Below are 25,485 nucleotides of genomic sequence, written 5' to 3'. Positions count from 1 at the left end.
TCACCTGCGATGCTCTGCCCCAGTGTCTCTTACTCCTCATCACCTGCGATGCTCTGCCCCAGTGTCTCTTACTCCTCATCACCTGCGATGCTCTGCCCCAGTGTCTTACTCCTCATCACCTGCGATGCTCTGCCCCAGTGTCTCTTACTCCTCATCACCTGCGATGCTCTGCCCCAATGTCTCTTACTCCTCATCACCTGCGATGCTCTGCCCCAGTGTCTCTTACTCTGTATCACCTGCGATGCTCTGCCCCAGTGTCTCTTACTCCTCATTACCTGCGATGCTCTGCCCCAGTGTCTCTTACTCTGTATCACCTGCGATGCTCTGCCCCAGTGTCTCTTACTCTGTATCACCTGCGATGCTCTGCCCCAGTGTCTCTTACTCTGCATCACCTGCGATGCTCTGCCCCAGTGTCTCTTACTCTGTATCACCTGCGATGCTCTGCCCCAGTGTCTCTTACTCTGCATCACCTGCAATGCTCTGCCCTAGTGTCTCTTACTCCTCATCACCTGCGATGCTCTGCCCCGGTGTCTCTTACTCTGTATCACCTGCGATGCTCTGCCCCAGTGTCTCTTACTCTGTATAACCTGCGATGCTCTGCCCCAGTGTCTCTTACTCTGTATAACCTGCGATGCTCTGCCCCAGTGTCTCTTACTCCTCATCACCTGCGATGCTCTGCCCCAGTGTCTCTTACTCCTCATCACCTGCGATGCTCTGCCCCAGTGTCTTACTCTGCATCACCTGCGATGCTCTGCCCCAGTGTCTCTTACTCCTCATCACCTGCGATGCTCTGCCCCAGTGTCTCTTCCTCTGCAACACCTGCGATGCTCTGCCCCAGTGTCTCTTACTCCTCATCACCTACGATGCTCTGCCCCAGTGTCTCTTACTCCTCATCACCTGCGATGCTCTGCCCCAGTGTCTCTTACTCTGCATCACCTGCGATGCTCTGCCCCAGTGTCTCTTACTCTGTATCACCTGCGATGCTCTGCCCCAGTGTCTCTTACTCCTCATCACCTGCGATGCTCTGCCCCAGTGTCTCTTACTCTGTATCACCTGCGATGCTCTGCCCCAGTGTCTCTTACTCTGTATCACCTGCGATGCTCTGCCCCAGTGTCTCTTACTCTGTATCACCTGCGATGCTCTGCCCCAGTGTCTCTTACTCCTCATCACCTGCGATGCTCTGCCCCAGTGTCTCTTACTCTGTATCACCTGCGATGCTCTGCCCCAGTGTCTCTTACTCTGTATCACCTGCGATGCTCTGCCCCAGTGTCTCTTACTCTGCATCACCTGTGATGCTCTGCCCCAGTGTCTCTTACTCCTCATCACCTGTGATGCTCTGCCCCAGTGTCTCTTACTCTGTATCACCTGCGATGCTCTGCCCCAGTGTCTCTTACTCTGTATCACCTGCGATGCTCTGCCCCAGTGTCTCTTACTCTGTATCACCTGCGATGCTCTGCCCCAGTGTCTCTTACTCCTCATCACCTGCGATGCTCTGCCCCAGTGTCTCTTACTCTGTATCACCTGCGATGCTCTGCCCCAGTGTCTCTTACTCTGTATCACCTGCGATGCTCTGCCCCAGTGTCTCTTACTCTGTATCACCTGCGATGCTCTGCCCCAGTGTCTCTTACTCTGCATCACCTGCGATGCTCTGCCCCAGTGTCTCTTACTCTGCATCACCTGCGATGCTCTGCCCCAGTGTCTCTTACTCTGTATCACCTGCGATGCTCTGCCCCAGTGTCTCTTACTCTGCATCACCTGCGATGCTCTGCCCCAGTGTCTCTTACTCTGCATCACCTGTGATGCTCTGCCCCAGTGTCTCTTACTCTGTATCACCTGCGATGCTCTGCCCCAGTGTCTCTTACTCTATATCACCTGCGATGCTCTGCCCCAGTGTCTCTTAATCTGTATCACCTGCGATGCTCTGCCCCAGTGTCTCTTACTCCTCATCACCTGCGATGCTCTGCCCCAGTGTCTCTTACTCCTCATCACCTGCGATGCTCTGCCCCAGTGTATCTTACTCTGTATCACCTGCGATGCTCTGCCCCAGTGTCTCTTACTCTGTATCACCTGCGATGCTCTGCCCCAGTGTCTCTTACTCTGCATCACCTGCGATGCTCTGCCCCAGTGTCTCTTACTCTGTATCACCTGCGATGCTCTGCCCCAGTGTCTCTTACTCTGCATCACCTGCGATGCTCTGCCCCAGTGTCTCTTACTCTGTATCACCTGCGATGCTCTGCCCCAGTGTCTCTTACTCTGCATCACCTGCGATGCTCTGCCCCAGTGTCTCTTACTCCTCATCACCTGCGATGCTCTGCCCCAGTGTCTCTTACTCTGCATCACCTGCGATGCTCTGCCCCAGTGTCTCTTACTCTGCATCACCTGCGATGCTCTGCCCCAGTGTCTCTTACTCTGTATCACCTGCGATGCTCTGCCCCAGTGTCTCTTACTCCTCATCACCTGCGATGCTCTGCCCCAGTGTCTCTTACTCTGCATCACCTGCGATGCTCTGCCCCAGTGTCTCTTACTCTGTATCACCTGCGATGCTCTGCCCCAGTGTCTCTTACTACGCATCACCTGCGATGCTCTGCCCCAGTGTCTCTTACTCCTCATCACCTGCGATGCTCTGCCCCAGTGTCTCTTACTCCTCATCACCTGCGATGCTCTGCCCCAGTGTCTCTTACTCCTCATCACCTGCGATGCTCTGCCCCAGTGTCTCTTACTCCTCATCACCTGCGATGCTCTGCCCCAGTGTCTTACTCCTCATCACCTGCGATGCTCTGCCCCAGTGTCTCTTACTCCTCATCACCTGCGATGCTCTGCCCCAGTGTCTCTTACTCCTCATCACCTGCGATGCTCTGCCCCAGTGTCTCTTACTCTGTATCACCTGCGATGCTCTGCCCCAGTGTCTCTTACTCCTCATTACCTGCGATGCTCTGCCCCAGTGTCTCTTACTCTGTATCACCTGCGATGCTCTGCCCCAGTGTCTCTTACTCTGTATCACCTGCGATGCTCTGCCCCAGTGTCTCTTACTCTGCATCACCTGCGATGCTCTGCCCCAGTGTCTCTTACTCTGCATCACCTGCGATGCTCTGCCCCAGTGTCTCTTACTCTGTATCACCTGCGATGCTCTGCCCCAGTGTCTTACTCCTCATCACCTGCGATGCTCTGCCCCAGTGTCTCTTACTCTGTATCACCTGTGATGCTCTGCCCCAGTGTCTCTTACTCTGCACCACCTGCGATGCTCTGCCCCAGTGTCTCTTACTCTGCATCACCTGCGATGCTCTGCCCCAGTGTCTCTTACTCTGTATCACCTGCGATGCTCTGCCCAGTGTCTCTTACTCTGTATCACCTGCGATGCTCTGCCCCAGTGTCTCTTACTCTGCATCACCTGCGATGCTCTGCCCCAGTGTCTCTTACTCTGTATCACCTGCGATGCTCTGCCCCAGTGTCTCTTACTCCTCATCACCTGCGATGCTCTGCCCCAGTGTCTCTTACTCCTCATCACCTGCGATGCTCTGCCCCAGTGTATCTTACTCTGTATCACCTGCGATGCTCTGCCCCAGTGTCTCTTACTCTGTATCACCTGCGATGCTCTGCCCCAGTGTCTCTTACTCTGCATCACCTGCGATGCTCTGCCCCAGTGTCTCTTACTCTGTATCACCTGCGATGCTCTGCCCCAGTGTCTCTTACTCTGCATCACCTGCGATGCTCTGCCCCAGTGTCTCTTACTCTGCATCACCTGTGATGCTCTGCCCCAGTGTCTCTTACTCCTCATCACCTGTGATGCTCTGCCCCAGTGTCTCTTACTCTGTATCACCTGCGATGCTCTGCCCCAGTGTCTTACTCTGTATCACCTGCGATGCTCTGCCCCAGTGTCTCTTACTCTGTATCACCTGCGATGCTCTGCCCCAGTGTCTCTTACTCCTCATCACCTGCGATGCTCTGCCCCAGTGTCTCTTACTCTGTATCACCTGCGATGCTCTGCCCCAGTGTCTCTTACTCTGTATCACCTGCGATGCTCTGCCCCAGTGTCTCTTACTCTGTATCACCTGCGATGCTCTGCCCCAGTGTCTTACTCCTCATCACCTGCGATGCTCTGCCCCAGTGTCTCTTACTCTGTATCACCTGCGATGCTCTGCCCCAGTGTCTCTTACTCTGTATCACCTGCGATGCTCTGCCCCAGTGTCTCTTACTCTGCATCACCTGTGATGCTCTGCCCCAGTGTCTCTTACTCCTCATCACCTGTGATGCTCTGCCCCAGTGTCTCTTACTCCTCATCACCTGCGATGCTCTGCCCCAGTGTATCTTACTCTGTATCACCTGCGATGCTCTGCCCCAGTGTCTCTTACTCTGTATCACCTGCGATGCTCTGCCCCAGTGTCTCTTACTCTGCATCACCTGCGATGCTCTGCCCCAGTGTCTCTTACTCTGTATCACCTGCGATGCTCTGCCCCAGTGTCTCTTACTCTGCATCACCTGCGATGCTCTGCCCCAGTGTCTCTTACTCTGCATCACCTGTGATGCTCTGCCCCAGTGTCTCTTACTCCTCATCACCTGTGATGCTCTGCCCCAGTGTCTCTTACTCTGTATCACCTGCGATGCTCTGCCCCAGTGTCTTACTCTGTATCACCTGCGATGCTCTGCCCCAGTGTCTCTTACTCTGTATCACCTGCGATGCTCTGCCCCAGTGTCTCTTACTCCTCATCACCTGCGATGCTCTGCCCCAGTGTCTCTTACTCTGTATCACCTGCGATGCTCTGCCCCAGTGTCTCTTACTCTGTATCACCTGCGATGCTCTGCCCCAGTGTCTCTTACTCTGTATCACCTGCGATGCTCTGCCCCAGTGTCTCTTACTCCTCATCACCTGCGATGCTCTGCCCCAGTGTCTCTTACTCTGTATCACCTGCGATGCTCTGCCCCAGTGTCTCTTACTCTGTATCACCTGCGATGCTCTGCCCCAGTGTCTCTTACTCTGCATCACCTGTGATGCTCTGCCCCAGTGTCTCTTACTCCTCATCACCTGTGATGCTCTGCCCCAGTGTCTCTTACTCTGTATCACCTGCGATGCTCTGCCCCAGTGTCTCTTACTCTGTATCACCTGCGATGCTCTGCCCCAGTGTCTCTTACTCTGTATCACCTGCGATGCTCTGCCCCAGTGTCTCTTACTCCTCATCACCTGCGATGCTCTGCCCCAGTGTCTCTTACTCTGTATCACCTGCGATGCTCTGCCCCAGTGTCTCTTACTCTGTATCACCTGCGATGCTCTGCCCCAGTGTCTCTTACTCTGTATCACCTGCGATGCTCTGCCCCAGTGTCTCTTACTCTGCATCACCTGCGATGCTCTGCCCCAGTGTCTCTTACTCTGCATCACCTGCGATGCTCTGCCCCAGTGTCTCTTACTCTGCATCACCTGCGATGCTCTGCCCCAGTGTCTCTTACTCTGCATCACCTGTGATGCTCTGCCCCAGTGTCTCTTACTCTGTATCACCTGCGATGCTCTGCCCCAGTGTCTCTTACTCTATATCACCTGCGATGCTCTGCCCCAGTGTCTCTTAATCTGTATCACCTGCGATGCTCTGCCCCAGTGTCTCTTACTCCTCATCACCTGCGATGCTCTGCCCCAGTGTATCTTACTCTGTATCACCTGCGATGCTCTGCCCCAGTGTCTCTTACTCTGTATCACCTGCGATGCTCTGCCCCAGTGTCTCTTACTCTGCATCACCTGCGATGCTCTGCCCCAGTGTCTCTTACTCCTCATCACCTGCGATGCTCTGCCCCAGTGTATCTTACTCTGTATCACCTGCGATGCTCTGCCCCAGTGTCTCTTACTCTGTATCACCTGCGATGCTCTGCCCCAGTGTCTCTTACTCTGTATCACCTGCGATGCTCTGCCCCAGTGTCTCTTACTCCTCATCACCTGTGATGCTCTGCCCCAGTGTCTCTTACTCTGTATCACCTGCGATGCTCTGCCCCAGTGTCTTACTCTGTATCACCTGCGATGCTCTGCCCCAGTGTCTCTTACTCTGTATCACCTGCGATGCTCTGCCCCAGTGTCTCTTACTCCTCATCACCTGCGATGCTCTGCCCCAGTGTCTCTTACTCTGTATCACCTGCGATGCTCTGCCCCAGTGTCTCTTACTCTGTATCACCTGCGATGCTCTGCCCCAGTGTCTCTTACTCTGTATCACCTGCGATGCTCTGCCCCAGTGTCTTACTCCTCATCACCTGCGATGCTCTGCCCCAGTGTCTCTTACTCTGTATCACCTGCGATGCTCTGCCCCAGTGTCTCTTACTCTGTATCACCTGCGATGCTCTGCCCCAGTGTCTCTTACTCTGCATCACCTGTGATGCTCTGCCCCAGTGTCTCTTACTCCTCATCACCTGTGATGCTCTGCCCCAGTGTCTCTTACTCCTCATCACCTGCGATGCTCTGCCCCAGTGTATCTTACTCTGTATCACCTGCGATGCTCTGCCCCAGTGTCTCTTACTCTGTATCACCTGCGATGCTCTGCCCCAGTGTCTCTTACTCTGCATCACCTGCGATGCTCTGCCCCAGTGTCTCTTACTCTGTATCACCTGCGATGCTCTGCCCCAGTGTCTCTTACTCTGCATCACCTGCGATGCTCTGCCCCAGTGTCTCTTACTCTGCATCACCTGTGATGCTCTGCCCCAGTGTCTCTTACTCCTCATCACCTGTGATGCTCTGCCCCAGTGTCTCTTACTCTGTATCACCTGCGATGCTCTGCCCCAGTGTCTTACTCTGTATCACCTGCGATGCTCTGCCCCAGTGTCTCTTACTCTGTATCACCTGCGATGCTCTGCCCCAGTGTCTCTTACTCCTCATCACCTGCGATGCTCTGCCCCAGTGTCTCTTACTCTGTATCACCTGCGATGCTCTGCCCCAGTGTCTCTTACTCTGTATCACCTGCGATGCTCTGCCCCAGTGTCTCTTACTCTGTATCACCTGCGATGCTCTGCCCCAGTGTCTCTTACTCCTCATCACCTGCGATGCTCTGCCCCAGTGTCTCTTACTCTGTATCACCTGCGATGCTCTGCCCCAGTGTCTCTTACTCTGTATCACCTGCGATGCTCTGCCCCAGTGTCTCTTACTCTGCATCACCTGTGATGCTCTGCCCCAGTGTCTCTTACTCCTCATCACCTGTGATGCTCTGCCCCAGTGTCTCTTACTCTGTATCACCTGCGATGCTCTGCCCCAGTGTCTCTTACTCTGTATCACCTGCGATGCTCTGCCCCAGTGTCTCTTACTCTGTATCACCTGCGATGCTCTGCCCCAGTGTCTCTTACTCCTCATCACCTGCGATGCTCTGCCCCAGTGTCTCTTACTCTGTATCACCTGCGATGCTCTGCCCCAGTGTCTCTTACTCTGTATCACCTGCGATGCTCTGCCCCAGTGTCTCTTACTCTGTATCACCTGCGATGCTCTGCCCCAGTGTCTCTTACTCTGCATCACCTGCGATGCTCTGCCCCAGTGTCTCTTACTCTGCATCACCTGCGATGCTCTGCCCCAGTGTCTCTTACTCTGCATCACCTGCGATGCTCTGCCCCAGTGTCTCTTACTCTGCATCACCTGTGATGCTCTGCCCCAGTGTCTCTTACTCTGTATCACCTGCGATGCTCTGCCCCAGTGTCTCTTACTCTATATCACCTGCGATGCTCTGCCCCAGTGTCTCTTAATCTGTATCACCTGCGATGCTCTGCCCCAGTGTCTCTTACTCCTCATCACCTGCGATGCTCTGCCCCAGTGTATCTTACTCTGTATCACCTGCGATGCTCTGCCCCAGTGTCTCTTACTCTGTATCACCTGCGATGCTCTGCCCCAGTGTCTCTTACTCTGCATCACCTGCGATGCTCTGCCCCAGTGTCTCTTACTCTGTATCACCTGCGATGCTCTGCCCCAGTGTCTCTTACTCTGCATCACCTGCGATGCTCTGCCCCAGTGTCTCTTACTCCTCATCACCTGCGATGCTCTGCCCCAGTGTCTCTTACTCCGTATCACCTGCGATGCTCTGCCCCAGTGTCTCTTACTCTGCATCACCTGCGATGCTCTGCCCCAGTGTCTCTTACTCTGCATCACCTGCGATGCTCTGCCCCAGTGTCTCTTACTCTGTATCAACTGCGATGCTCTGCCCCAGTGTCTCTTACTCCTCATCACCTGCGATGCTCTGCCCCAGTGTCTCTTACTCTGCATCACCTGCGATGCTCTGCCCCAGTGTCTCTTACTCTGTATCACCTGCGATGCTCTGCCCCAGTGTCTCTTACTCCGCATCACCTGCGATGCTCTGCCCCAGTGTCTCTTACTCCTCATCACCTGCGATGCTCTGCCCCAGTGTCTCTTACTCCTCATCACCTGCGATGCTCTGCCCCAGTGTCTCTTACTCCTCATCACCTGCGATGCTCTGCCCCAGTGTCTCTTACTCCTCATCACCTGCGATGCTCTGCCCCAGTGTCTTACTCCTCATCACCTGCGATGCTCTGCCCCAGTGTCTCTTACTCCTCATCACCTGCGATGCTCTGCCCCAGTGTCTCTTACTCTGTATCACCTGCGATGCTCTGCCCCAGTGTCTCTTACTCTGTATCACCTGCGATGCTCTGCCCCAGTGTCTCTTACTCTGTATCACCTGCGATGCTCTGCCCCAGTGTCTCTTACTCTGCATCACCTGCGATGCTCTGCCCCAGTGTCTCTTACTCTGCATCACCTGCGATGCTCTGCCCCAGTGTCTCTTACTCTGTATCACCTGCGATGCTCTGCCCCAGTGTCTCTTACTCTGCATCACCTGTGATGCTCTGCCCCAGTGTCTCTTACTCTGTATCACCTGCGATGCTCTGCCCCAGTGTCTCTTACTCTATATCACCTGCGATGCTCTGCCCCAGTGTCTCTTAATCTGTATCACCTGCGATGCTCTGCCCCAGTGTCTCTTACTCCTCATCACCTGCGATGCTCTGCCCCAGTGTCTCTTACTCCTCATCACCTGCGATGCTCTGCCCCAGTGTATCTTACTCTGTATCACCTGCGATGCTCTGCCCCAGTGTCTCTTACTCTGTATCACCTGCGATGCTCTGCCCCAGTGTCTCTTACTCTGCATCACCTGCGATGCTCTGCCCCAGTGTCTCTTACTCTGTATCACCTGCGATGCTCTGCCCCAGTGTCTCTTACTCTGCATCACCTGCGATGCTCTGCCCCAGTGTCTCTTACTCTGTATCACCTGCGATGCTCTGCCCCAGTGTCTCTTACTCTGCATCACCTGCGATGCTCTGCCCCAGTGTCTCTTACTCCTCATCACCTGCGATGCTCTGCCCCAGTGTCTCTTACTCCTCATCACCTGCGATGCTCTGCCCCAGTGTCTCTTACTCTGCATCACCTGCGATGCTCTGCCCCAGTGTCTCTTACTCTGCATCACCTGCGATGCTCTGCCCCAGTGTCTCTTACTCTGTATCACCTGCGATGCTCTGCCCCAGTGTCTCTTACTCCTCATCACCTGCGATGCTCTGCCCCAGTGTCTCTTACTCTGCATCACCTGCGATGCTCTGCCCCAGTGTCTCTTACTCTGTATCACCTGCGATGCTCTGCCCCAGTGTCTCTTACTACGCATCACCTGCGATGCTCTGCCCCAGTGTCTCTTACTCCTCATCACCTGCGATGCTCTGCCCCAGTGTCTCTTACTCCTCATCACCTGCGATGCTCTGCCCCAGTGTCTCTTACTCCTCATCACCTGCGATGCTCTGCCCCAGTGTCTCTTACTCCTCATCACCTGCGATGCTCTGCCCCAGTGTCTCTTACTCCTCATCACCTGCGATGCTCTGCCCCAGTGTCTTACTCCTCATCACCTGCGATGCTCTGCCCCAGTGTCTCTTACTCCTCATCACCTGCGATGCTCTGCCCCAGTGTCTCTTACTCCTCATCACCTGCGATGCTCTGCCCCAGTGTCTCTTACTCTGTATCACCTGCGATGCTCTGCCCCAGTGTCTCTTACTCCTCATTACCTGCGATGCTCTGCCCCAGTGTCTCTTACTCTGTATCACCTGCGATGCTCTGCCCCAGTGTCTCTTACTCTGTATCACCTGCGATGCTCTGCCCCAGTGTCTTACTCCTCATCACCTGCGATGCTCTGCCCCAGTGTCTCTTACTCTGCACCACCTGCGATGCTCTGCCCCAGTGTCTCTTACTCTGCACCACCTGCGATGCTCTGCCCCAGTGTCTCTTACTCCTCATCACCTGCGATGCTCTGCCCCAGTGTCTCTTACTCCTCATCACCTGCGATGCTCTGCCCCAGTGTCTCTTACTCTGCACCACCTGCGATGCTCTGCCCCAGTGTCTCTTACTCTGCATCACCTGCGATGCTCTGCCCCAGTGTCTCTTACTCTGTATCACCTGCGATGCTCTGCCCAGTGTCTCTTACTCTGTATCACCTGCGATGCTCTGCCCCAGTGTCTCTTACTCTGCATCACCTGCGATGCTCTGCCCCAGTGTCTCTTACTCTGTATCACCTGCGATGCTCTGCCCCAGTGTCTCTTACTCCTCACACCTGCGATGCTCTGCCCCAGTGTCTCTTACTCCTCATCACCTGCGATGCTCTGCCCCAGTGTATCTTACTCTGTATCACCTGCGATGCTCTGCCCCAGTGTCTCTTACTCCTCATCACCTGCGATGCTCTGCCCCAGTGTCTCTTACTCCTCATCACCTGCGATGCTCTGCCCCAGTGTCTCTTACTCCTCATCACCTGCGATGCTCTGCCCCAGTGTCTTACTCCTCATCACCTGCGATGCTCTGCCCCAGTGTCTCTTACTCCTCATCACCTGCGATGCTCTGCCCCAGTGTCTCTTACTCCTCATCACCTGCGATGCTCTGCCCCAGTGTCTCTTACTCTGTATCACCTGCGATGCTCTGCCCCAGTGTCTCTTACTCCTCATTACCTGCGATGCTCTGCCCCAGTGTCTCTTACTCTGCATCACCTGTGATGCTCTGCCCCAGTGTCTCTTACTCTGTATCACCTGTGATGCTCTGCCCCAGTGTCTCTTACTCTGTATCACCTGCGATTCTCTGCCCCAGTGTCTCTTACTCCTCATCACCTGCGATGCTCTGCCCCAGTGTCTCTTACTCTGTATCACCTGCGATGCTCTGCCCCAGTGTCTCTTACTCTGTATCACCTGCGATGCTCTGCCCCAGTGTCTCTTACTCTGTATAACCTGCGATGCTCTGCCCCAGTGTCTCTTACTCCTCATCACCTGCGATGCTCTGCCCCAGTGTCTCTTACTCCTCATCACCTGCGATGCTCTGCCCCAGTGTCTCTTACTCCTCATCACCTGCGATGCTCTGCCCCAGTGTCTCTTACTCTGTATCACCTGCGATGCTCTGCCCCAGTGTCTCTTACTCTGCATCACCTGCGATGCTCTGCCCCAGTGTCTCTTACTCTGTATCACCTGCGATGCTCTGCCCCAGTGTCTCTTACTCCTCATCACCTGCGATGCTCTGCCCCAGTGTCTCTTACTCTGTATCACCTGCGATGCTCTGCCCCAGTGTCTCTTACTCTGTATAACCTGCGATGCTCTGCCCCAGTGTCTCTTACTCTGCACCACCTGCGATGCTCTGCCCCAGTGTCTCTTACTCCTCATCACCTGCGATGCTCTGCCCCAGTGTCTCTTACTCCTCATCACCTGCGATGCTCTGCCCCAGTGTCTCTTACTCTGCACCACCTGCGATGCTCTGCCCCAGTGTCTCTTACTCTGCATCACCTTCGATGCTCTGCCCCAGTGTCTCTTACTCTGTATCACCTGCGATGCTCTGCCCAGTGTCTCTTACTCTGTATCACCTGCGATGCTCTGCCCCAGTGTCTCTTACTCTGCATCACCTGCGATGCTCTGCCCCAGTGTCTCTTACTCTGTATCACCTGCGATGCTCTGCCCCAGTGTCTCTTACTCTGTATCACCTGCGATGCTCTGCCCCAGTGTCTCTTACTCTGCATCACCTGCAATGCTCTGCCCTAGTGTCTCTTACTCCTCATCACCTGCGATGCTCTGCCCCGGTGTCTCTTACTCTGTATCACCTGCGATGCTCTGCCCCAGTGTCTCTTACTCTATATAACCTGCGATGCTCTGCCCCAGTGTCTCTTACTCTGTATAACCTGCGATGCTCTGCCCCAGTGTCTCTTACTCCTCATCACCTGTGATGCTCTGCCCCAGTGTCTCTTACTCTGTATCACCTGCGATGCTCTGCCCCAGTGTCTCTTACTCTGTATCACCTGCGATGCTCTGCCCCAGTGTCTCTTACTCTGTATCACCTGCGATGCTCTGCCCCAGTGTCTCTTACTCCTCATCACCTGCGATGCTCTGCCCCAGTGTCTCTTACTCTGTATCACCTGCGATGCTCTGCCCCAGTGTCTCTTACTCTGTATCACCTGCGATGCTCTGCCCCAGTGTCTCTTACTCTGTATCACCTGCGATGCTCTGCCCCAGTGTCTCTTACTCTGTATCACCTGCGATGCTCTGCCCCAGTGTCTCTTACTCCGCATCACCTGCGATGCTCTGCCCCAGTGTCTCTTACTCCTCATCACCTGCGATGCTCTGCCCCAGTGTCTCTTACTCCTCATCACCTGCGATGCTCTGCCCCAGTGTCTCTTACTCCTCATCACCTGCGATGCTCTGCCCCAGTGTCTCTTACTCCTCATCACCTGCGATGCTCTGCCCCAGTGTCTCTTACTCCTCATCACCTGCGATGCTCTGCCCCAGTGTCTTACTCCTCATCACCTGCGATGCTCTGCCCCAGTGTCTCTTACTCCTCATCACCTGCGATGCTCTGCCCCAGTGTCTCTTACTCCTCATCACCTGCGATGCTCTGCCCCAGTGTCTCTTACTCTGTATCACCTGCGATGCTCTGCCCCAGTGTCTCTTACTCCTCATTACCTGCGATGCTCTGCCCCAGTGTCTCTTACTCTGCATCACCTGTGATGCTCTGCCCCAGTGTCTCTTACTCTGTATCACCTGTGATGCTCTGCCCCAGTGTCTCTTACTCTGTATCACCTGCGATTCTCTGCCCCAGTGTCTCTTACTCCTCATCACCTGCGATGCTCTGCCCCAGTGTCTCTTACTCTGTATCACCTGCGATGCTCTGCCCCAGTGTCTCTTACTCTGTATCACCTGCGATGCTCTGCCCCAGTGTCTCTTACTCTGTATAACCTGCGATGCTCTGCCCCAGTGTCTCTTACTCTGCATCACCTGCGATGCTCTGCCCCAGTGTCTCTTACTCTGTATCACCTGCGATGCTCTGCCCCAGTGTCTCTTACTCCTCACACCTGCGATGCTCTGCCCCAGTGTCTCTTACTCCTCATCACCTGCGATGCTCTGCCCCAGTGTATCTTACTCTGTATCACCTGCGATGCTCTGCCCCAGTGTCTCTTACTCTGTATCACCTGCGATGCTCTGCCCCAGTGTCTCTTACTCTGCATCACCTGCGATGCTCTGCCCCAGTGTCTCTTACTCTGTATCACCTGCGATGCTCTGCCCCAGTGTCTCTTACTCTGCATCACCTGCGATGCTCTGCCCCAGTGTCTCTTACTCTGCATCACCTGTGATGCTCTGCCCCAGTGTCTCTTACTCCTCATCACCTGTGATGCTCTGCCCCAGTGTCTCTTACTCTGTATCACCTGCGATGCTCTGCCCCAGTGTCTCTTACTCTGTATCACCTGCGATGCTCTGCCCCAGTGTCTCTTACTCTGTATCACCTGCGATGCTCTGCCCCAGTGTCTCTTACTCCTCATCACCTGCGATGCTCTGCCCCAGTGTCTCTTACTCTGTATCACCTGCGATGCTCTGCCCCAGTGTCTCTTACTCTGTATCACCTGCGATGCTCTGCCCCAGTGTCTCTTACTCTGTATCACCTGCGATGCTCTGCCCCAGTGTCTCTTACTCTGTATCACCTGCGATGCTCTGCCCCAGTGTCTCTTACTCCGCATCACCTGCGATGCTCTGCCCCAGTGTCTCTTACTCCTCATCACCTGCGATGCTCTGCCCCAGTGTCTCTTACTCCTCATCACCTGCGATGCTCTGCCCCAGTGTCTCTTACTCCTCATCACCTGCGATGCTCTGCCCCAGTGTCTCTTACTCCTCATCACCTGCGATGCTCTGCCCCAGTGTCTCTTACTCCTCATCACCTGCGATGCTCTGCCCCAGTGTCTTACTCCTCATCACCTGCGATGCTCTGCCCCAGTGTCTCTTACTCCTCATCACCTGCGATGCTCTGCCCCAGTGTCTCTTACTCCTCATCACCTGCGATGCTCTGCCCCAGTGTCTCTTACTCTGTATCACCTGCGATGCTCTGCCCCAGTGTCTCTTACTCCTCATTACCTGCGATGCTCTGCCCCAGTGTCTCTTACTCTGCATCACCTGTGATGCTCTGCCCCAGTGTCTCTTACTCTGTATCACCTGTGATGCTCTGCCCCAGTGTCTCTTACTCTGTATCACCTGCGATTCTCTGCCCCAGTGTCTCTTACTCCTCATCACCTGCGATGCTCTGCCCCAGTGTCTCTTACTCTGTATCACCTGCGATGCTCTGCCCCAGTGTCTCTTACTCTGTATCACCTGCGATGCTCTGCCCCAGTGTCTCTTACTCTGTATAACCTGCGATGCTCTGCCCCAGTGTCTCTTACTCCTCATCACCTGCGATGCTCTGCCCCAGTGTCTCTTACTCCTCATCACCTGCGATGCTCTGCCCCAGTGTCTCTTACTCCTCATCACCTGCGATGCTCTGCCCCAGTGTCTCTTACTCTGTATCACCTGCGATGCTCTGCCCCAGTGTCTCTTACTCTGCATCACCTGCGATGCTCTGCCCCAGTGTCTCTTACTCTGTATCACCTGCGATGCTCTGCCCCAGTGTCTCTTACTCCTCATCACCTGCGATGCTCTGCCCCAGTGTCTCTTACTCTGTATCACCTGCGATGCTCTGCCCCAGTGTCTCTTACTCTGTATAACCTGCGATGCTCTGCCCCAGTGTCTCTTACTCTGCACCACCTGCGATGCTCTGCCCCAGTGTCTCTTACTCCTCATCACCTGCGATGCTCTGCCCCAGTGTCTCTTACTCCTCATCACCTGCGATGCTCTGCCCCAGTGTCTCTTACTCTGCACCACCTGCGATGCTCTGCCCCAGTGTCTCTTACTCTGCATCACCTGCGATGCTCTGCCCCAGTGTCTCTTACTCTGTATCACCTGCGATGCTCTGCCCAGTGTCTCTTACTCTGTATCACCTGCGATGCTCTGCCCCAGTGTCTCTTACTCTGCATCACCTGCGATGCTCTGCCCCAGTGTCTCTTACTCTGTATCACCTGCGATGCTCTGCCCCAGTGTCTCTTACTCTGTATCACCTGCGATGCTCTGCCCCAGTGTCTCTTACTCTGCATCACCTGCAATGCTCTGCCCTAGTGTCTCTTACTCCTCATCACCTGCGATGCTCTGCCCCGGTGTCTCTTACTCTGTATCACCTGCGATGCTCTGCCCCAGTGTCTCTTACTCTATATAACCTGCGATGCTCTGCCCCAGTGTCTCTTACTCTGTATAACCTGCGATGCTCTGCCCCAGTGTCTCTTACTCCTCATCACCTGCGATGCTCTGCCCCAGTGTCTCTTACTCTGTATCACCTGCGATGCTCTGCCCCAGTGTCTCTTACTCTGCATCACCTGCGATGCTCTGCCCCAGTGTCTCTTACTCTGCACCACCTGCGATGCTCTGCCCCAGTGTCTCTTACTCCTCATCACCTGCGATGCTCTGCCCCAGTGTCTCTTACTCCTCATCACTTGCGATGCTCTGCCCCAGTGTCTCTTACTCTGTATCACCTGCGATGCTCTGCCCCAGTGTCTCTTACTCCTCATTACCTGCGATGCTCTGCCCCAGTGTCTCTTACTCCTCATTACCTGCGATGCTCTGCCCCAGTGTCTCTTACTCTGTGTCACCTGCGATGCTCTGCCCAGTGTCTCTTACTCTGTATCACCTGCGATTCTCTGCCCCAGTGTCTCTTACTCCTCATCACCTGCGATGCTCTGCCCCAGTGTCTCTTACTCTGTATCACCTGCGATGCTCTGCCCCAGTGTCTCTTACTCTGTATCACCTGCGATGCTCTGCCCCAGTGTCTCTTACTCTGTATAACCTGCGATGCTCTGCCCCAGTGTCTCTTACTCCTCATCACCTGCGATGCTCTGCCCCAGTGTCTCTTACTCCTCATCACCTGCGATGCTCTGCCCCAGTGTCTCTTACTCCTCATCACCTACGATGCTCTGCCCCAGTGTCTCTTACTCCTCATCACCTGCGATGCTCTGCCCCAGTGTCTCTTACTCTGCATCACCTGCGATGCTCTGCCCCAGTGTCTCTTACTCTGTATCACCTGCGATGCTCTGCCCCAGTGTCTCTTACTCCTCATCACCTGCGATGCTCTGCCCCAGTGTCTCTTACTCTGTATCACCTGCGATGCTCTGCCCCAGTGTCTCTTACTCTGTATAACCTGCGATGCTCTGCCCCAGTGTCTCTTACTCCTCATCACCTGCGATGCTCTGCCCCAGTGTCTCTTACTCCTCATCACCTGCGATGCTCTGCCCCAGTGTCTCTTACTCCTCATCACCTACGATGCTCTGCCCCAGTGTCTCTTACTCCTCATCACCTGCGATGCTCTGCCCCAGTGTCTCTTACTCTGCATCACCTGCGATGCTCTGCCCCAGTGTCTCTTACTCTGTATCACCTGCGATGCTCTGCCCCAGTGTCTCTTACTCCTCATCACCTGCGATGCTCTGCCCCAGTGTCTCTTACTCTGTATCACCTGCGATGCTCTGCCCCAGTGTCTCTTACTCTGTATCACCTGCGATGCTCTGCCCCAGTGTCTCTTACTCCTCATCACCTGCGATGCTCTGCCCCAGTGTCTCTTACTCCTCATCACCTGCGATGCTCTGCCCCAGTGTCTCTTACTCCTCATCACCTGCGATGCTCTGCCCCAGTGTCTCTTACTCTGCACCACCTGCGATGCTCTGCCCCAGTGTCTCTTACTCTGTATCACCTGCGATGCTCTGCCCCAGTGTCTCTTACTCCTCATCACCTGCGATGCTCTGCCCCAGTGTCTCTTACTCTGTATCACCTGCGATGCTCTGCCCCAGTGTCTCTTACTCCTCATCACCTGCGATGCTCTGCCCCAGTGTCTCTTACTCTGTATCACCTGCGATGCTCTGCCCCAGTGTCTCTTACTCTGTATCACCTGCGATGCTCTGCCCCAGTGTCTCTTACTCTGTATCACCTGCGATGCTCTGCCCCAGTGTCTCTTACTCTGCATCACCTGCGATGCTCTGCCCCAGTGTCTCTTACTCTGCATCACCTGCGATGCTCTGCCCCAGTGTCTCTTACTCTGTATCACCTGCGATGCTCTGCCCCAGTGTCTCTTACTCTGCATCACCTGTGATGCTCTGCCCCAGTGTCTCTTACTCTGTATCACCTGCGATGCTCTGCCCCAGTGTCTCTTACTCTATATCACCTGCGATGCTCTGCCCCAGTGTCTCTTAATCTGTATCACCTGCGATGCTCTGCCCCAGTGTCTCTTACTCCTCATCACCTGCGATGCTCTGCCCCAGTGTCTCTTACTCCTCATCACCTGCGATGCTCTGCCCCAGTGTCTTACTCTGTATCACCTGCGATGCTCTGCCCCAGTGTCTCTTACTCTGCATCACCTGCGATGCTCTGCCCCAGTGTCTCTTACTCTGTATCACCTGCGATGCTCTGCCCCAGTGTCTCTTACTCCTCATCACCTGCGATGCTCTGCCCCAGTGTCTCTTACTCTGTATCACCTGCGATGCTCTGCCCCAGTGTCTCTTACTCTGTATCACCTGCGATGCTCTGCCCCAGTGTCTCTTACTCTGTATCACCTGCGATGCTCTGCCCCAGTGTCTCTTACTCTGTATCACCTGCGATGCTCTGCCCCAGTGTCTCTTACTCTGTATCACCTGCGATGCTCTGCCCCAGTGTCTCTTACTCCTCATCACCTGCGATGCTCTGCCCCAGTGTCTCTTACTCTGTATCACCTGCGATGCTCTGCCCCAGTGTCTCTTAATCTGTATCACCTGCGATGCTCTGCCCCAGTGTCTCTTACTCCTCATCACCTGCGATGCTCTGCCCCAGTGTCTCTTACTCCTCATCACCTGCGATGCTCTGCCCCAGTGTATCTTACTCTGTATCACCTGCGATGCTCTGCCCCAGTGTCTCTTACTCTGCATCACCTGCGATGCTCTGCCCCAGTGTCTCTTACTCTGCATCACCTGCGATGCTCTGCCCCAGTGTCTCTTACTCTGTATCACCTGCGATGCTCTGCCCCAGTGTCTCTTACTCTGCATCACCTGCGATGCTCTGCCCCAGTGTCTCTTACTCCTCATCACCTGCGATGCTCTGCCCCAGTGTCTCTTACTCCGTATCACCTGCGATGCTCTGCCCCAGTGTCTCTTACTCTGCATCACCTGCGATGCTCTGCCCCAGTGTCTCTTACTCTGCATCACCTGCGATGCTCTGCCCCAGTGTCTCTTACTCTGTATCACCTGCGATGATCTGCCCCAGTGTCTCTTACTCCTCATCACCTGCGATGCTCTGCCCCAGTGTCTCTTACTCTGCATCACCTGCGATGCTCTGCCCCAGTGTCTCTTACTCTGTATCACCTGCGATGCTCTGCCCCAGTGTCTCTTACTCCGCATCACCTGCGATGCTCTGCCCCAGTGTCTCTTACTCCTCATCACCTGCGATGCTCTGCCCCAGTGTCTCTTACTCCTCATCACCTGCGATGCTCTGCCCCAGTGTCTCTTACTCCTCATCACCTGCGATGCTCTGCCCCAGTGTCTCTTACTCTGTATCACCTGCGATGCTCTGCCCCAGTGTCTCTTACTCTGTATCACCTGCGATGCTCTGCCCCAGTGTCTCTTACTCCTCATCACCTGCGATGCTCTGCCCCAGTGTCTCTTACTCTGTATCACCTGCGATGCTCTGCCCCAGTGTCTCTTACTCTGTATCACCTGCGATGCTCTGCCCCAGTGTCTCTTACTCTGCATCACCTGCGATGCTCTGCCCCAGTGTCTCTTACTCTGCATCACCTGCGATGCTCTGCCCCAGTGTCTCTTACTCTGTATCACCTGCGATGCTCTGCCCCAGTGTCTCTTACTCCTCATCACCTGCGATGCTCTGCCCCAGTGTCTCTTACTCTGCACCACCTGCGATGCTCTGCCCCAGTGTCTCTTACTCTGTATCACCTGCGATGCTCTGCCCCAGTGTCTCTTACTCTGTATCACCTGCGATGCTCTGCCCCAGTGTCTCTTACTCCTCATCACCTGCGATGCTCTGCCCCAGTGTCTCTTACTCTGTATCACCTGCGATGCTCTGCCCCAGTGTCTCTTACTCTGCATCACCTGCGGTGCTCTGCCCCAGTGTCTCTTACTCTGCACCCCCTGCGATGCTCTGCCCCAGTGTCTCTTACTCCTCATTACCTGCGATGCTCTGCCCCAGTGTCTCTTACTCCTCATTACCTGCGATGCTCTGCCCCAGTGTCTCTTACTCTGTATCACCTGCGATGCTCTGCCCCAGTGTCTCTTACTCTGCATCACCTGCGATGCTCTGCCCCAGTGTCTCTTACTCCTCATCACCTGCGATGCTCTGCGCCAGTGTTTCACTTCCGTGGATGGCCCCTGTATATATACTGTATAATAAACACACTGGACGAGGAAGGTGAGACTAAGGGTTAAAATAAATGAATGGGAAGAAAGTGTGGTATTTGAGGCACCTATCTCAGTGGAAGGTAAGTGTACACTGCCCTGTCTCATGTTACTGTTGATTGGTCTGTTGGAGCAGATGACGGTGGTTCTTAACTACTCCTAAAGTATGCTCAACAGGTCATGTTTTCAGGATTTCTATCTGTGGAAACAGGATAATTACTGAGCCAGCAAAATATATTAACTAATTTGTGCATGATTAAAGAAATACAGAAAACATTAACTACTGTGTACTGGAGGACTGGAGTTGTGAACCACTATAAAGTAAAGTTTGTTTTGTGTTGTGGGTTGTCCTTTTGGCTGCTGTAGAACGTGGTTTGTGCTGTGATTGCTGTAGAATGTGGTTTGTGCTGTGATTGCTGTAGAATGTGGTTTGTGCTGTGATTGCTGTAGAATGTGGGTTGTGCTGTGATTGCTGTAGAATGTGGTTTGTGCTGTGATTGCTGTAGAACGTGGGTTGTGCTGTGATTGCTGTAAAGGGAGGTATTTGCTGTCTCTGCTGTAATCACAGCACAAACCACGTTCTACAGCAGACACAGCAAAAGCCTCACTTTACAGAAATCACAGCACAAACCACGTTCTACAGCAATCACAGCACAAACCACGTTCTACAGCAATCACAGCACAAACTTTGCTTTACAGCAATCACAGCACAAACCACATTCTACAGCAGACACAGCAATAACCTCACTTTACAGAAATCACAGCACAAACCACATTCTACAATAATCACAGCACAAACCACGTTCTACAGCAATCACAGCACAACCTCGCTTTACAGCAATCACAGCACAACCCACGTTCTACAGCAATCACAGCATAAACCACGTTCTACAGAAATCACAGCACAAACCACGTTCTACAACAATTACAGAATAAACCACGTTCTACAGTAATCACAGCACAACCCACGGTCTACAGTAATCACAGCAGAACCCACGGTCTACAGCAGTCACAGCAATAACCTCCCTTTGCTGTTAAATGTGTTTTGTGCTGTGATTACTGTAAAGCGAGGTTGTGCTGTGATTGCTGTAAAGCAATGTTTGTGCTGTGATTGTTGTAAAGCAAGGTTTGTGCTGTGATTGTTGCAAAGCGAGGTTTGTGCTGTGATTGCTGTAGAACGTGGGTTGTGCTGTGATTGTTGCAAAGCGAGGTTTGTGCTGTGATTGCTGTAGAACGTGGGTTGTGCTGTGATTGCTGTAGAACCTTGTTTGTGCTGTGATCGCTGTAGAATGTGGGTTGTGCTGTGATTGCTGTAGAATGTGGTTTGTGCTGTGATTGCTGTAAAGCGAAGTTTGTGCTGTGATTTCTGTAGAACGTGGTTTGTGCTGTGATTGCTGTAGAACGTTGTTTGTGCTGTAATTGTTGCAAAGCGTGGTTTGTGCTGTGATTGCTGTAAAGCGAGGTTTGTGCAGGGATTGCTGTAGAACGTGGTTTGTGCTGTGATTGCTGTAGAACGTGGGTTGTGCTGTCATTGCTGTAGAACGTGGTTTGTGCTGTGATTGCTGTAGAACGTGGGTTGTGCTGTGATTGCTGTAGAACGTGGGTTGTGTTGTGATTGCTGTAGAACGTGGGTTGTGCTGTGATTGCTGTAGAACGTGGGTTAGCCTGTGATTGCTGTAGAACGTGGTTTGTGCTGTGATTGCTGTAGAATGTGGTTTGTGCTGTGATTGCTGTAGAACGTGGTTTGTGCTGTGATAGCTGTAGAATGTGGTTTGTGCTGTGATAGCTGTAGAACGTGGTTTGTGCTGTGATTGCTGTAGAACGTGGTTTGTGCTGTGATTGCTGTAGAATGTGGTTTTTGCTGTGATAGCTGTAGAACGTGGTTTGTGCTGTGATTGCTGTAGAACTTGGATTGTGCTGTGATTGCTGTAGAATGTGGTTTGTGCTGTGATTGCTGTAGAATGTGGTTTGTGCTGTGATTGCTGTAGAATGTGGTTTGTGCTGTAATTCCTCTAAATTGAGGTTTGTGCTGTGATTGCTGTAGAATGTGGTTTTTGCTGTAAAGCGAGTTTTTTGTCTGTGTCTAGAACGTGGTTTATGCTGTCTGCTGTATAGCGAGGTTTATGCTGTGACTGCTGTAGAATGTGGTTTGTGCTGTGCATGCTGTAGAATGTGGTTTGTGCTGTGCTTGCTGTAGAACGTGGTTTGTGCTGTGATTGCTGTAGAAGGTGGTTTTGTGTTGTGATTGCTGTAGAATGTGGTTTGTGCTGTGATTGCTGTAGAACGTGGTTTGTGCTGTGCTTGCTGTAGAACGTGGTTTGTGCTGTGCTTGCTGTAGAACGTGGTTTGTGCTGTGATAGCTGTAGAACGTGGGTGTGTGCTGTGATAGCTGTAGAACGTGGTTTGTGCTGTGATAGCTGTAGATCGTTGGTTGTGCTGTGATAGCTGTAGATCGTTGGTTGTGCTGTGATAGCTGTAGAACGTGGGTGTGTGCTGTGATTGCTGTAGAACGTGGGTGTGTGCTGTGATAGCTGTAGAACGTGGTTTGTGCTGTGATAGCTGTAGATCGTTGGTTGTGCTGTGATAGCTGTAGATCGTTGGTTGTGCTGTGATAGCTGTAGAACGTGGGTGTGTGCTGTGATTGCTGTAGAACGTGGGTTGTGCTGTGATTGCTGTAGAACGTGGTTTGTGCTGTGATAGCTGTAGAACGTGGGTGTGTGCTGTGATTGCTGTAGAATGTGGTTTGTGCTGTGATTGCTGTAGAACGTGGGTTGTGCTGTGATTACTGTAAAGGGAGGTATTTGCTGTCTCTGCTGTAATCACAGCACAAACCACGTTCTACAGCAGACACAGCAAAAGCCTCACTTTACAGAAATCACAGCACAAACCACGTTCTACAGCAATCACAGCACAAACCACGTTCTACAGCAATCACAGCACAAACTTTGCTTTACAGCAATCACAGCACAAACCACATTCTACAGCAGACACAGCAATAACCTCACTTTACAGAAATCACAGCACAAACCACATTCTACAATAATCACAGCACAAACCACGTTCTACAGCAATCACAGCACAACCTCGCTTTACAGCAATCACAGCACAACCCACGTTCTACAGCAATCACAGCATAAACCACGTTCTACAGAAATCACAGCACAAACCACGTTCTACAACAATTACAGAATAAACCACGTTCTACAGTAATCACAGCATAAACCACGGTCTACAGTAATCACAGCAGAACCCACAGTCTACAGCAGTCACAGCAATAACCTCCCTTTGCTGTTAAATGTGTTTTGTGCTGTGATTACTGTAAAGCGAGGTTGTGCTGTGATTGCTGTAAAGCAATGTTTGTGCTGTGATTGTTGTAAAGCAAGGTTTGTGCTGTGATTGTTGCAAAGCGAGGTTTGTGCTGTGATTGCTGTAGAACGTGGGTTGTGCTGTGATTGTTGCAAAGCGAGGTTTGTGCTGTGATTGCTGTAGAACGTGGGTTGTGCTGTGATTGCTGTAGAACCTTGTTTGTGCTGTGATCGCTGTAGAATGTGGGTTGTGCTGTGATTGCTGTAGAATGTGGTTTGTGCTGTGATTGCTGTAAAGCGAAGTTTGTGCTGTGATTTCTGTAGAACGTGGTTTGTGCTGTGATTGCTGTAGAACGTTGTTTGTGCTGTAATTGTTGCAAAGCGAGGTTTGTGCTGTGATTGCTGTAAAGCGAGGTTTGTGCAGGGATTGCTGTAGAACGTGGTTTGTGCTGTGATTGCTGTAGAACGTGGGTTGTGCTGTCATTGCTGTAGAACGTGGTTTGTGCTGTGATTGCTGTAGAACGTGGGTTGTGTTGTGATTGCTGTAGAACGTGGGTTGTGCTGTGATTGCTGTAGAACGTGGGTTAGCCTGTGATTGCTGTAGAACGTGGTTTGTGCTGTGATTGCTGTAGAATGTGGTTTGTGCTGTGATTGCTGTAGAACGTGGTTTGTGCTGTGATAGCTGTAGAATGTGGTTTGTGCTGTGATTGCTGTAGAATGTGGTTTTTGCTGTGATAGCTGTAGAACGTGGTTTGTGCTGTGATTGCTGTAGAACTTGGATTGTGCTGTGATTGCTGTAGAATGTGGTTTGTGCTGTGATTGCTGTAGAATGTGGTTTGTGCTGTGATTGCTGTAGAATGTGGGTTGTGTTGTGATTGCTGTAGAACGTGGGTTGTGCTGTGATTGCTGTAGAACGTGGGTTAGCCTGTGATTGCTGTAGAACGTGGTTTGTGCTGTGATTGCTGTAGAATGTGGTTTGTGCTGTGATTGCTGTAGAACGTGGTTTGTGCTGTGATAGCTGTAGAATGTGGTTTGTGCTGTGATAGCTGTAGAACGTGGTTTGTGCTGTGATTGCTGTAGAACGTGGTTTGTGCTGTGATTGCTGTAGAATGTGGTTTTTGCTGTGATAGCTGTAGAACGTGGTTTGTGCTGTGATTGCTGTAGAACTTGGATTGTGCTGTGATTGCTGTAGAACGTGGTTTGTGCTGTGATTGCTGTAGAATGTGGTTTGTGCTGTGATTGCTGTAGAATGTGGTTTGTGCTGTAAAGCGAGTTTTTTGTCTGTGTCTAGAACGTGGTTTATGCTGTCTGCTGTATAGCGAGGTTTATGCTGTGACTGCTGTAGAATGTGGTTTGTGCTGTGCTTGCTGTAGAACGTGGTTTGTGCTGTGATTGCTGTAGAAGGTGGGTTTGTGTTGTGATTGCTGTAGAATGTGGTTTGTGCTGTGATTGCTGTAGAACGTGGTTTGTGCTGTGATAGCTGTAGAACGTGGGTGTGTGCTGTGATAGCTGTAGAACGTGGTTTGTGCTGTGATAGCTGTAGATCGTTGGTTGTGCTGTGATAGCTGTAGATCGTTGGTTGTGCTGTGATAGCTGTAGAACGTGGGTGTGTGCTGTGATTGCTGTAGAACGTGGGTGTGTGCTGTGATAGCTGTAGAACGTGGTTTGTGCTGTGATAGCTGTAGATCGTTGGTTGTGCTGTGATAGCTGTAGATCGTTGGTTGTGCTGTGATAGCTGTAGAACGTGGGTGTGTGCTGTGATTGCTGTAGAACGTGGGTTGTGCTGTGATTGCTGTAGAACGTGGTTTGTGCTGTGATAGCTGTAGAACGTGGGTGTGTGCTGTGATTGCTGTAGAACGTGGGTTGTGCTGTGATTGCTGTAGAACGTGGGTTGTGCTGTGATTGCTGTAGAACGTGCTGTGAATTGCTCTGTGCTGCTGTAGTGACGGATATTTCTCCTTCAGGGTGTTCTGCTGAAGAGAAGCGGGAAATCTCTGAATAAGGAATGGAAGAAGAAGTACGTGACGCTGTGCGATAACGGCGTGCTGACCTATCACCCGAGTCTACACGTGAGTTCTCAGCTTTGTCTCCTATCTCAGGATGGAAGTTTGTTTTGTGTCTTCCTTCCTGTTGTTTGTACCTAACCCACAAATGTGACACGAGCCCCCAGAGTGTGATCAGCGGATGAGAGAGATCGCTCTGCCAGACCTCTATATCCACATTGTAACCTATGGGTCAATCTGCTGATATAACATCATTATTGGGGTCTTCCCCTGATATATCGCTCACAGCCGGCCAGCGCAGCCACGTTGCTGTCATCACTGAGCTACCCCCAAACTACCCCTCCTATACTGTTGTAGTAATGCCAGTCTGTGTATATGTGCAATAATGTATTCTATACGGGACAGCAGGAAGCCACAGATAGTTATATAGTGGTAGGAGGGTCCCCAGCA

General features: G+C 52.7%; 1 protein-coding gene across 4 annotated transcripts in view; it reads left to right on the top strand.

Moving 5' to 3' along the window:
• LOC148436261 (arf-GAP with GTPase, ANK repeat and PH domain-containing protein 3-like) overlaps window positions 1–25,485 on the top strand; it is a 281,879-nt gene that overhangs the window by 212,508 nt on the left and 43,886 nt on the right. For all 4 annotated transcript variants that reach the window (XM_088465112.1, XM_088465115.1, XM_088465113.1 and 1 more), the window contains exon 10: window positions 24,997–25,101. In XM_088465112.1, coding sequence (XP_088321238.1) covers window positions 24,997–25,101 — 105 coding nt within the window. The remainder of the gene's footprint in view (window positions 1–24,996; window positions 25,102–25,485) is intronic.

The sequence above is a fragment of the Taudactylus pleione genome, unplaced genomic scaffold (genome assembly GCF_031769625.1).
Source record: "Taudactylus pleione unplaced genomic scaffold, aTauple2 ptg001851l, whole genome shotgun sequence".
NCBI lineage: Eukaryota > Metazoa > Chordata > Amphibia > Anura > Myobatrachidae > Taudactylus > Taudactylus pleione.
Note: the sequence above shows the minus strand (reverse complement) of the source record. Positions and strands in the feature narration are given on the sequence as shown.